Source organism: Rhyacophila brunnea, unplaced genomic scaffold (genome assembly GCF_057557595.1).
Source record: "Rhyacophila brunnea isolate RB1 unplaced genomic scaffold, BYU_Rbru_1.0 scaffold_17, whole genome shotgun sequence".
NCBI classification, from domain to species: domain Eukaryota; kingdom Metazoa; phylum Arthropoda; class Insecta; order Trichoptera; family Rhyacophilidae; genus Rhyacophila; species Rhyacophila brunnea.
The window spans coordinates 3158882-3171817 of record NW_028232827.1 but is presented as its reverse complement, the minus strand read 5'-3'; the positions used below and the strand labels follow the sequence as shown (position 1 = coordinate 3171817).

The window sequence follows — 12936 nt, the reverse complement described above, 5'->3', positions numbered from 1 at the left end:
ATAGCATGTGGGCTTTCAATACGCCAAATGCGACCATTATGCGTATTTATGAAACCATTTAACGAAAAATGAGTTTTATTGCAGAAAATGTTTTTTTTCATGAATAATGGGATAATGGGTCTGTTTCAAGTTGCTCTAAAGTCATCCAGTTTAAGTTTTAGTGTTAACTATTTTTTAACGTCTTCAAATGCAAAAGAATATTCTATGTAGTGCAATGACATTAATAATGGACGACGCACTCAATACAGTAGCTAGCAAGTAAATTCGCGCATTCGCATGTATAGGTAGACGTCACGCAATTTCTATTATGCGATATCACGCATCGGGAATTTATAGCAATATGACCCTTATTGTAATGGCGTTAGAGCAGTGTTTCCAATGTAAATGTTCATTTTAGCGAACCCGTTCGAACCGAACCATTCGGCAGACCCAACAAAAAGCATCAGGAGTTTATAGCAATATCACCTTTATTGCAATGGCGTTAGAACAGATTATGCCATTCGGCAGACCCGACAATAAAGTGAGTGTCATTTTCTTTTCCAGATGATTCGTCCATATTAATGTCATTGATGTAGTGCCATAAGAAAATCCAAATTCTTGAGAACTACCTACATGTAATTTATTGTTCTGGATTTTCAACCACACTTTGATTCACAACATCGATATTTTCTGTAGCAAGTTTACGTTCAGCTGAGGCATGCTCTAAAAAGATCGTGACTAGCGATGCGCGGATTGTGCAAATGACGCGAGCCGAACGAAATATAATTTGTCATAAAAGTCCAAGTTCCTTTTTATGTTATGTTTATTATTATATTCGTAATAATAATAGTATATTCATTGACATGTTTTCTTTTTTAAGTACATACGTAATGTTTTTTAGTCATCTTTACACGATTTAAGAATATTTTCATCCGACGCCATGACAAAATGAATCGACGTGCAGACACCTCGACTATCGCTCTCCGAATGGCAACGCGGCCGTAATTTCGTTCCGCATACAGTTGAAAATTATTTGCCGTTTCACTTATGTACGCTCTTAACATCACAAATATTACCATTTGACTATCATTTTCCAATTAAATTGCGAATAGTAACGTCGATTATTTTGAACATAAATTTCATGTGAATGCCCGAAACCAGGCTCGAGTAGATTCATTATTGTTGTAATAAATTTGAACAATTTGTATACGCTTTAAAACTGTGTATCTTTCCGTTATGATTTGACAAACAATACCTAATACAAATTTAATGAAAAATTTGGAGGGAATCAGAAAAAAATGGCTGCTATGACGTTTTAAAAATGTATGAGACTAATTTGATAACCCTATAATACGAGGGTGGGTCAATAAGTCCTTAGAAAAGCCGACAGGTGGCGCGACTAGTACTGTAAGCGGCTTGTTTTCATGCAGCGGCACTACCGATTTAGTATGCTGCGAAGTTTCAATCAGATTGGTCGGGTTGTTGTGTGTTTCTCGTAAATTTAAAAAAAAAATTTGCTTGTGGAAAATGGAAAAATGGAAAATGGAGAAAATTGAGGTTAGAGCTGTTATTAAACATTTTAATATAAAAGGGTTAACAGCAAAGGAAATAAAAAATGAGTTGGATTTAGTTCACGGCATATCTGCTCCTTCACTTGCAACTATTTATAACTGGTTAAATGAATTTAAACGTGGTCGTACATCAACAAAGGATGAACCACGCTCAGGACGTCCTGTAGAGGTGACTACACCAGAAATGATCAATAAAATCCACGATATGGTGTTAAGTGACCGAAGATTAAAGTTGAGTGAGATAATTGAGGTTACAGGGATCTCAAAAAGTAGCGTCATTTCTATTTTACATGACAAATTGGGCATGAAAAATATTTCTGCAAGATGGGTGCCGCGTTTGCTCACAGTCGACAATAAACGCAATAGGGTGGTGGCCTCTAAAGCCCTGTTGTCGCTCATGCAACGCAATCCGGATGAATTTTTTCGTCGCTTTGTGACTGTAGATGAAACATGGATACACCACTATACTCCCGAGACGAAAGAACAGTCAAAGCAGTGGATTGCGAAGGCAAACCATGTCCAAAGAAGAGCGAAAACCGTAAAATCAGCTGGTAAGGTTATGGCTACTGTATTTTGGGATGCACGTGAAATTATTTTCGTTGACTATTTGGAAAAAGGAAAAAAAATAACAGGGGATTATTATGCATCTTTATTGGACCAGCTAAAAAACAAAATTGAAGAAAAACGGCCTCATTTAAACAGGAAAAAAATCCTCTTTCATCAGGACAATGCCCGTGTTCACACATGTTTACGATCAATGGCTAAAATTGAAGAATTGAAGTTCGAATTGGTCGACCACCCACCGTATTCGCCAGATTTAGCCCCCAGTGACTTTTTCCTTTTCCCAAACTTAAAAAAATGGCTAAGTGGACAACGTTTTTTTTCAAATGAAGAAGTCATCGATCGGACAAATGCTTATTTTGAGGACCTTCCGAAAACTTATTTTTCTGACGGTTTAAAAAATATTGAGAAACGTCTAACCAAGTGTATTGAGCTCCAAGGAGATTATGTTGAGAAATAAAAAAAAAATACAAAAATAAAAACTGTTTTAATGCTTTTTTCTAAGGAATTATTGACCCACCTTCGTATTTATACCACAACAACCAATTGCATTGAAAATAATGCGCCTTATAGTATGTTTATATTAATGTACAATGAACTATTATTTGTTTTATTGCAAACATTATTCAGTTGATAGAAAACCAGTTACGCGAACCACGATATTTTCAATTCTCCGCAAAAAAGCCCTGCCCGTGGAAATCGCAATTATTGCATAACTATTACTGAAAGGTTTTTTTTGTTTACTTTAAATTATAACCACGATACTTCCTTCACAATATAGTTGAGTTATTTGACCTTAACAAAAATTACAGGCGATAATAAAAAGTACAGGAAAAAACTTGAGTAGTTTTAGTTTCTCCAACTTCTCGGAGATAATTTGTTTTAGACAAGTACTTATGCGGCAGTGCATGAACCACAACAAAGTAACTGATGTGCAAAACTCTCAATCAGCCACTTCTTTCAGGGCCGGTCCTAGCAAGTGCGAGGCCCGACTGCAATATGTGCGCTAGATTCTAGTCAGGTCCGGTATTAGGGCGATTAGATCGATTGGGCCCGATCCGGGTCTCGCGCTTTAGGGGTCCACGAAGAAGTAGTAGCTATAATGAAACTACAAAAGAAAATGTGTTTTTAATTCGAATCAAAATATATTTGATGGTAAAACATATAAAGCACGGGGTTCTGAATAGCAGAATCATGGAATTTTAGAGAGAAAGTTGAAACCCCATTATTCAAAACAAATCTTTTTATAAATAATTACAAGATAAAAAGAACTTTTTATATACCACGTTTTTAAATTTTCTGTTTTATCATATAAACTTGACAATTCTATGTATTAATAAATAGTTTTTTAGTACTTGATAGAAATACTCAATAAATTTAATATAGAATACTGAAATGTCATTTTGATATTTCATATTAATTTCCATAATAACGCACGTATATATTAATAATTTAGTTGCTAGGACCCCCTTAGAAACCAATAATAGTGTACTGGACACACAAGAAAAAAATTGTACTGGACAAACAAGAATACGAGCTAATAAAAACGTGCTAAAATATTCAGGACCACTATCTCGGGAGACAGTGGTCTAAAATAATAATGGGAAGTGAATAAAGCCATAAATTTAAATATAAGAGCGTTTGTCTAATGTAGAAAGCGTAATAGACTCGATTATCATACAAATCTGTGCGAAATCTCTCTCGTCGATGGTCAAGACTAATAATCCAAAAAGTTATATTTTTTTAAAGAAGTTGTTCAGTAATTACGAATAGTTCTTTCAAGCATCGACCCATTCACAAGAAGTTGGATTCTCTTAAACAAGCACTATGTATATCTATTTATATAATTGAAAGAATTGATTAAGTACCTATAATTTACAGCAGGTAGTAATTACTTTTAATGGAGGTCGACACGCCACTGTCGTATTATGTATATACAGATTTTTTTTATTTCTATCATATACAAGTTATGTCAAGTACACAAACATCTCAATCTACTCGACAAAAATTTTACGAATGTGTGTATAATAATATATTCTCTAGAATATCGCAATTTTTATAATTTAAAAAATGTGCCATGGCATAAAACGGTTGGCAACCACTAATTTAAATAAGATAAATAAGTTTTCGAAAAAGCTGTATATATCTGTAAAAAAGTTAATTACCTACCATTTTTGCTTATCCTAAACTGATTAATTAATTCATTATCTAATACAATATAATATATTCTTGTTAACATTACAACAGACCACGAGGCCAAATGACAGTAGTGTAGTGAAAAATTACCGTACAATTAGTAATAGAAGAGAAACAATCACAAACAGCCAAACATGGAAAAAAATCATATACGTATATATTGTGACCTCACCTCGGATCAAGCCAGGAGCCCCCGGATGAAAGAGACTACAAGGGCCTCCTCCATCTACGCGGTATAGTCTATATTAAAACATTTTTTTGCGAGGAATGGTTTCCATTCACCCAGCTCATTCAGTCTTCACACTTGATCAAACACACAATAAAATAATTAGAAGATAAAAAGAACTTTTTATATACCTACCACGTTTTTAATTTTTCTGTTGAATCATATAAACTTGACAATTCTATGTATTAATAAATTCTTTTTTTGTACTTAATAGAAATACAGAATAAATATAGAATACTGAAATGTCATTTTGACTTTTCATATTGATTTCTATAGTAACGCACGTATATATTAATAATTAAGTTGCTAGGACCCCCTTAGCAACCAATAATAGTGTTTTACTTTATACGATTTTTTTCCGATATAACTTTCCATACAAAACAGAATAAACTGAAAATAAATTCAATTCTACGTAAAGATGGCTAAAAGTATTAAAAGAATGCATTGTCATCGTTTTATGATATATTCTAAAAGTTTCAAATGTCTAGCTAGTCGGAAAGTTAGTTAAAAATCTTCAATCGTCCAATACAATCTTGGACAAACAAGAAAAAATTTGTACTGGACAAACAAAAATACGAGCTAATAAAAACGTGGTAAAAATAGTATGGATCCTACAAACTAGCAAGTTGTAGAGTATTCTAGATCATCGTAGAATGATAGAACTCTGGAGATGTCTAGAATATTGTAAAAGTTTAAACCAGTGATATTATTCGGGATACGTTGAAACCCACTTTGTCAAAAATTTGAATGATTATTTTTTCTTTGTTTAATCTGGGTCTGTTGGAGAAATTGAGAGATTGGCTAATGAATGGCTATAGAACTTTGGAGATGTCTAGAATATTATAAATGTTTAAGCCACTTGTCTTGTCAAAATTTAAAAAAAAATGGATAATTATTTTTCTATGTCTAATCCTGGCCTGTTGGGGAAATTTTGAAATTGGCTTGTAGCTAACAGCAGGTTGTTAAACTAATTAAAAAATATATTGTTTGATACAATTCATTTAATAGGTACGTTGACAACAATATTAATTTCGATTTCTCAACTACCTATATATTTGTTGCTTTAAATAAAGTATAATATTATGTAAATATTTTATTTTCTTTGAATTATAATAAACGATAAAAGGAAGCCACATGTTAAGTAATGTTGCATTTTCCTGTATTGATTATTATTATAATCGCACAAAATGCAGTTTTATGCCAATAATAAATTTACACGTGCAACTAGCATGCATTCTGCATCTTTTTATCCGCGGTGTATTTTTCTAGACCTTTCACCTGGAGGAAATTACCTCTTAATCCTCTGCCCGATATACTGGAAGATAGTACGAAACCCCTTCCATCGGCATCTCACCTGCCGCGATAAACACCTTTGCCGCCGACCTATCAAAAGTCCACGCTTACATTTCAATCAACTAGTTTCGCGCCGCGCGTTGAAATACGAGGTACATTGCTACCGGACTCTCTACTGCACAACACTAAAGACACGTGATAATAACAATCCATTCCGTATGCGTATGTATTCACAGAATAGATAGTCGGAATATCGATTTGACGTTTAATTGTACTCTTCCGAAGGTTCTGTCAAAAAAAAAAACACTAAATAAACATCGATTTTGAGTTTTTGACAGATGCACACAACTCTTTTGTTTCATAATATTGTACATTCAAAAAAAAGAACAAAATGTGTCAAATAAATCTACAATCTACTAGTGATGACAATTACAATATTATATAAATTTAATTACAACTAAAATATAGCACACTGAAAATAAATAACAAGACATAAATATTAATTACAATTAAATTAAACACACTAATATAAATAAATAATAAACAAATCCATACGTCAATATTTATTATTATCTACTTTACGAAGGTTTCAATAAATCACGCGATGTTTCGTATTGTTATTTATGTAACAATTGAGAATCTCAATAATTAATAATAACTAGTAAGAACAATTTATTATTAATAAATCGTTTGCAGTTTTGTCTAAATACAGCAGTTAATAGCAGAATTCTGTCAGATTTTGCGTAGTTATAAAAAATAATATTTGCAGTAGGTTTGTTTGATAGAAAACTTTTAAAATAAAGTGTTGCAAGATGGGTCAGGGTGAAGGATTAAAATCTGAGGCAGAGGGGAAAAGCCCCAGCAAGGAGATGATCGTCGAATCTGACTACGAGAAACCAGCAGGTTAGTACCGTGTTTATTGAGAGTAATATTGTTGCCTTTAAAATGAATTCTACACAGGTTTCTAATAATTGACGTCAGGCCGACAATAACAAATGTCACTTGGTGAATCGTGAAACATCGATAAAGTCACCATGCCAACGCTTAAAATATGTACCAAATTTCAAGTCTACAAGTATAAGTGGTCAAAGACAAATTTTTCGGAAAATATTTTAAAATAATCGATGGCACTGAATGTATTTTACATTTTAATTGTTGTAAATTATGTGTGGAAAGACACTATTAATTAAAATTAAAATAACATAGTATATCGCCACATGAAAGCAACACAAAGTGAAAAAAGTCGATTTTGATGTAAATATGGCAATCGACAGCCGAAAGCTAAACTTAATGAATCATTAAGATTTAAAATTAATTGTATTTTCAAAGCAATAGTGAGATAACTGAGATACTAACTCACTGTTAATAATGTTATGCAAAAAAAAAATACAAAATAAACACACTGTTAACTTTCTTTTGTTGTGTTAAATGCACTGTATTATTAATTTTAATAAAACGCAAATTTTATCGTACTGACTCCACTTTCATTAAATATAACTGGACCGATTTCGCCCGCCTCAAAGGTACATTTTCAACTTCAAAACGTTGAAATATTTAATTTGTATTACAAAAACATTAAAGTTCAATTATCTAGAAACAAGTACTTTTACTTATCCCACTTTTGCTTTCAGGTAGCGATATAGTACTTACTCTACATAATATTTTACCGATTAGGACAGGTTTTATCCGCTTCAATAGAACATTCTCAATTAATTGAGGAAGTTCATTCTCCACTGTTAATAAATTATGTGAAATACGTACCTACGATTTGGAGGTGATGATTCGTCAGAAACTATAAAAACCTTAAAAATAAATGCATTTTCCATAATCAGTATACAACACTAATAATTTTAAGTGTTCGATCAAAAAAAAATTAGGCAGCATACTGATTACTGTATTTTTTATACTCGGTGACGATTTATCGTTTAAGTTTTTGTGTCGCAAAGAGGCCTCCAAACCTGTCAGCGCCTTGAAACCTCCATATTGTGTCTTAAACCGCCACCGTAGAGTATATAACTTTGCACTCTGGCTCTAGGATAGAAATTATGTAAGTAATACATTCTACAAATATTTTTTTTTACATATATTATCCGTCTATTTATTTATTACTACATATTAATACAAGTAAATATCATTTGATCTAATTTTGTGCGAGGTAATTAGGCAAAGAGGTGTATCAGTATAGTAAAGAGTGTAAAAAAGTGCAAAGTTATAAAACGTATAGGTACTCTACCAAGTACATATAGTGTTTTATTTAATTTAATGAAATGTATGCATATCTTCTGAACCATGTGATTAATTGGGCATTAAACATAATGTCCGGGCAAAGTGATAAATATATTTGATTAATTCATTATTTTCACTCAGGTGCTATTTATTATATATATATATATACTTATTAAGAGGCCATCCATAAACTGAAACCATATGCGATTTAAAACCGTGTGTCATACTAAACTTATGATTTCTGTTCATAAAAATATATTTTCATAAGTTTGTAAGTGTAAATGTATGGTATAAAAACGAATACGATCAGATGCTTATAAACTTTGTGAAAATATGTTTCCATGAACAGAAATCATAAGTTTTGTATGTGACACGGTTCTAAACCAGCATCTATGGAATATGGATGGCCATAAAATCGATTGTTATTTAGTCAAAAACTATCTAAAACTATCTCTCTAATGTTTTATTTTACCAACATGTTTAAGTACTTGCAAATTAATTTTACTCACCTTTTCATATGGCAACAATATCTACAGCAAATTTAACTAAAGAGAGAAAGTCGCATTGATTGTATTAACGTTGAAACTATTTATCGAAAAAAATTAGTTGTCAGTTGAAAAGTATTTGACGATACTGCCCGTTCAAAATAAGACATTAAAAACATCACCCTGCCGGGTATGGACAACACCCTATTTAATTATTTGGTATATTTTAAAAAAATACGTAATTATAGTTAGGATAGGTTTATGTGTTTATTTGTTTAGGTTAATCAAGATACAATATGGAATAAAATTTATGCGATGTAAAAATTCTGAATGGCAAAAACTATGTCTGAAGTGCCTAGACACCTGACAGTGCTTTTTCTGCGATTTTTTTTATTATTTGTATTAACAATGTGCATAGTTCTTGTAATAAAATAACTCTGCATCATAGAGTTGTCAGCAAAAAATAAATGCCGATATTAAGAAATTTAGAATAACGGTAAATAGTTATTTTAAAAAACTGATCAATAAATATTTCAATGCTGAACGAATGCTTAGTATTTTTTTTAAACGCGATACCTACTCCATTGTTTTACATATTGTGAAAAATACGCTCGAAAACCGTTAGTTTGAAACAGAGGACTCAGAAAAAATGGGAATTGAAATACCTAACGGGTAATGAGAAGCAGGCAACCGATCACGTGTCAAGAATACGTCGTACGTCGAATACTGACAACTGTTCTCGGTTTATGCAGTGGCGCTAATTTAATATTGGTGTATTACAGACACTTTTGCACGTCTATAATGCGTGGTTCATTTTCGAAGGACACTCACACATTCAAAACCCTGCGTCAAAATTTACTGTATTTGTATATACATATAGCCTATCGGAATTGTGTTTATTATCTGTTGTGTTTTGAAAGTAAAAAAAAATCTTAGAGGATAGATTTACCGGGTTCACGTCTTGAAACCTAACTCCCACAATCGTATATCTTACTCTAACGCATGTTGCGGAGATTATACGCATGCCGAATGCTTTTTCAATTTTATTGAAGTTATGGTTAGTTTTTGTAACATGTAATATGTAACAATTAAAGTAAATCATTATTAAATTTCATACTTTGCATACAAAATAAAACAATTATTATTGCGGCTTGCGATGTTACTAATTTACGGTACTGTATTCATACATAAAATGAGCACATAATTGATATGGAGATTGGAGTTGGATTCTATAATTTATAGCTAACGTAAAACTAGATTAATCTAAAAATTCATTGCATTGGGTTAGATTATTTTTGACTCCTATATGTACTACACTACTACTAACAGTACCTATACGATGGTGCAGATCACAAATCTCCTTAGTCAAAAAATACGATTTTACAGGGGAAGGTTAAAACTGATTTATTTGCAGCATAATACGATGAATATGACATAGGAGTTTTAATTAAAAGATCAATAAACTCGGCTATTTTTCTCTTTGACATAGGAGGTAAAGTTCAACAGATCCGTTCATTTTTTGTTGATTTTTTGATACCATAAAGTCAAAATCATAAAATTTGACATAGAAGGTTTGTGATCTGCAACATCGTATAGATAATTTTCACCATTATATTATTATGGTTGGCTACACTGCGGAAAAAATTCAAACTTCACTGTAAGGAACAGTGCTTGTCATTTAATTTCAACGTATATTATAAATTGATAATATTTCTTGAGTAATTTAATTTTTAAATTCAAAACTAATGGCTTTAAGGGGGGACATGCTCGTCGAAGGTCAAATTTGAGTTTTTATTGTATTTTCAAACCATGATCCTGGACACTTCTTAAACGTTGTAGATAATCTATTTATATAATTTTGAAGCCTTATTATCCTTTATAATTATTTTAAACATTTGATGACTGCATAAAGTATTTTTGTTACATAAAATAGTATTCTTTTAAACCTCTCGCTCTAATGTTTTAGAATATAGTCATATTTCGGTACATAACTGTGCAGTGGTGTTAAGATTTTTTACATTTATTAATTTTTAAACGCATTTACAAAACCATTAGCATAATTTATTATGAGATAATTTTTGTAAAATATTCACGATAAAAAATTATATTGATAATCTCTGTGATCCCAAATTTGACAAGAATTAGGCATTTTATTATTCAAAAAATCGGCAAGATTAACAAATTTGAAGATGATTCTAAAGATATTTATTATAAGCTATGTCTTTGACCATTCAAGTGTGATAAACATCTTATGAATAATGATTGCTTTATAATAATTATTGACCTAAGAATAAGGTAGTGTTTTTTTGAAATACGCCATTTCTTTTGTCATTCCCCAGTAGTTAAGCTACAACATACAGCCGTAGCCATAAATTGACAAACTATAATTAAAGTAGGGAAAAAAATTATGTTAACGCGCGTGTTTGAACATGTACCTAACCAATTTTTTTTTTATTTTTTTTTAAACGGTACATGTTCAAACACGCGCGTTAATATCATTTTACTCCCTACTTCAATTATAGTTTGTCAATTTATGGCTACGGCCGTATGTTGTAGCTTAATCACTGGGGAATGACAAAAGAAATGGCGTATTTCAAAAAAACACTACCTTATTCTTAGGTCAATAATTATTATAAATCAATTATTATTCATAAGATGTTTATCACACTTGAATGGTCAAAGACATAGCTTATAATAAATATCTTTAGAATCATCTTCAAATGTGTTAATCTTGCCGATTTTTTGAATAATAAAATGCCTAATTCTTGTCAAATTTGCGATCACAGAGATTATCAATATAATTTTTTATCGTTAATATTTTACAAAAATTATCTCGTAATAAATTATACTAATGATTTTATAAATGCGTTTAAAAATTAATAAATGTAAAAAATCCTAACACCACTGCACAGTTATGTACCGAAATATGACTATATTCTAAAACATTAGAGCGAGAGGTTTAAAAGAATACTATTTTATGTAACAAAAATACTTTATGCAGTCATCAAATGTTTAAAATAACTATAAAGGATAATAAGGCTTCAAAATTATATAAATAGATTATCTACAACGTTTAAGGAGTGTCCAGGATCATGGTTTGAAAATACAATAAAAACTCAATTTTGACCTACGACGAGCACGTGGGCCGTTAAGCTATTTTTCACTTTTTACCACGTTTTTATTAGCTCCTATTTTTGTTTCTCCAGTAAGTACAATTTTTTTCTTGTTTGTCCAAGATTTGTATTGGACGATTGCAGATTTTTAACTAACTTCCCGACTAGCTAGACATTTGAAACTTTTAGAATATATCAGAACACGACGACAATGCTTTCTTTTAGCCATTTTAAGCAGTATTGAATTCATTTTCAGTTTATTCCGTTTTGTATGGAAAGTTATTTCGGAAAAATTACGAAAGTAAAACACTATTATTGGTTGCTAAGGGGGTCCTAGCAACTAAATTATTAATATATACGTGCGTTACTATGGACATCAATACGAAATGTGAAAATGACATTTCAGTATTCTATATTCATTCAGTATTTCTATCAAGTACAAAAAAGTATTTATTAATACATAGAATTGTCAAGTTTATATGATTCAACAGAAAATTTAAAAACGTGGTGTATAAAAAGTTCTTTTTGTCTTGTAATTATTATCACTTAAATGCGCTATACTGAATTTCCAACTATATTATTATCCTGCTATGTACCTACAATAAGTAGAATGTAGATAGACTAATAATTAACATATTGTTTAATAGATTATCACTATTCAATGATTATAACTTATAAATAACACCTTTACAAAGTATGTCCTACTATTAATACTAATCTATAATTACACAAATTTTTAACGTAATAGCAAGTTGTTAACGATAATGTAATATACAGAGCCGCAGTGCTACGGTAAGAAATTCAGAGCGCCCACAGAGGGCACGTTTTGTTTGAATTCTGTTACATTGGACGTATGGATTGCAATACCGAATGAAAATACCAATACCGCTATTTCGCAATATATGTATCTATTAAAAATTCTTTAAAATAATAATATTTACAGCAAAAATATATAAATACTATGTACATTATACATACACGTAAACCTTTAAAATGGGTAAAGGTACGATATGGTAGAGATACTGATGTTTACAAATACCTACGTTTAAATTAGGCACAGGCAAGTCCATTGTAGTGTATAATTATTATTTCATCATGAAATATTCGCCACCAGCACCGCGATTTCCTAACTATCGACTCGTGTGGCACCAGACGACATGACGTAATTGTGACGTCAGCCAATACACGCTCGAGGCATGCCGCCCCCGCACAGTGCTCACCGTAGATATTATTACGATAAAACACCTATATGTGTATGGTGACAATGAATAGCGCCGCTGTCTGAG

At 31.4% G+C, this 12936-nt stretch overlaps 1 protein-coding gene across 1 annotated transcript in view; it reads left to right on the top strand.

Annotated features, from left to right (window-relative positions):
* Positions 1–6534: 6534 nt before the first annotated feature.
* Picot (putative inorganic phosphate cotransporter protein picot) overlaps positions 6535–12936 on the top strand; it is a 221731-nt gene continuing 215329 nt past the window's right edge. Inside the window, exon 1 of the mRNA XM_085944303.1 lies at positions 6535–6729. Coding sequence (XP_085800429.1) covers positions 6639–6729 — 91 coding nt within the window. The 5' untranslated portion in view covers positions 6535–6638. The remainder of the gene's footprint in view (positions 6730–12936) is intronic.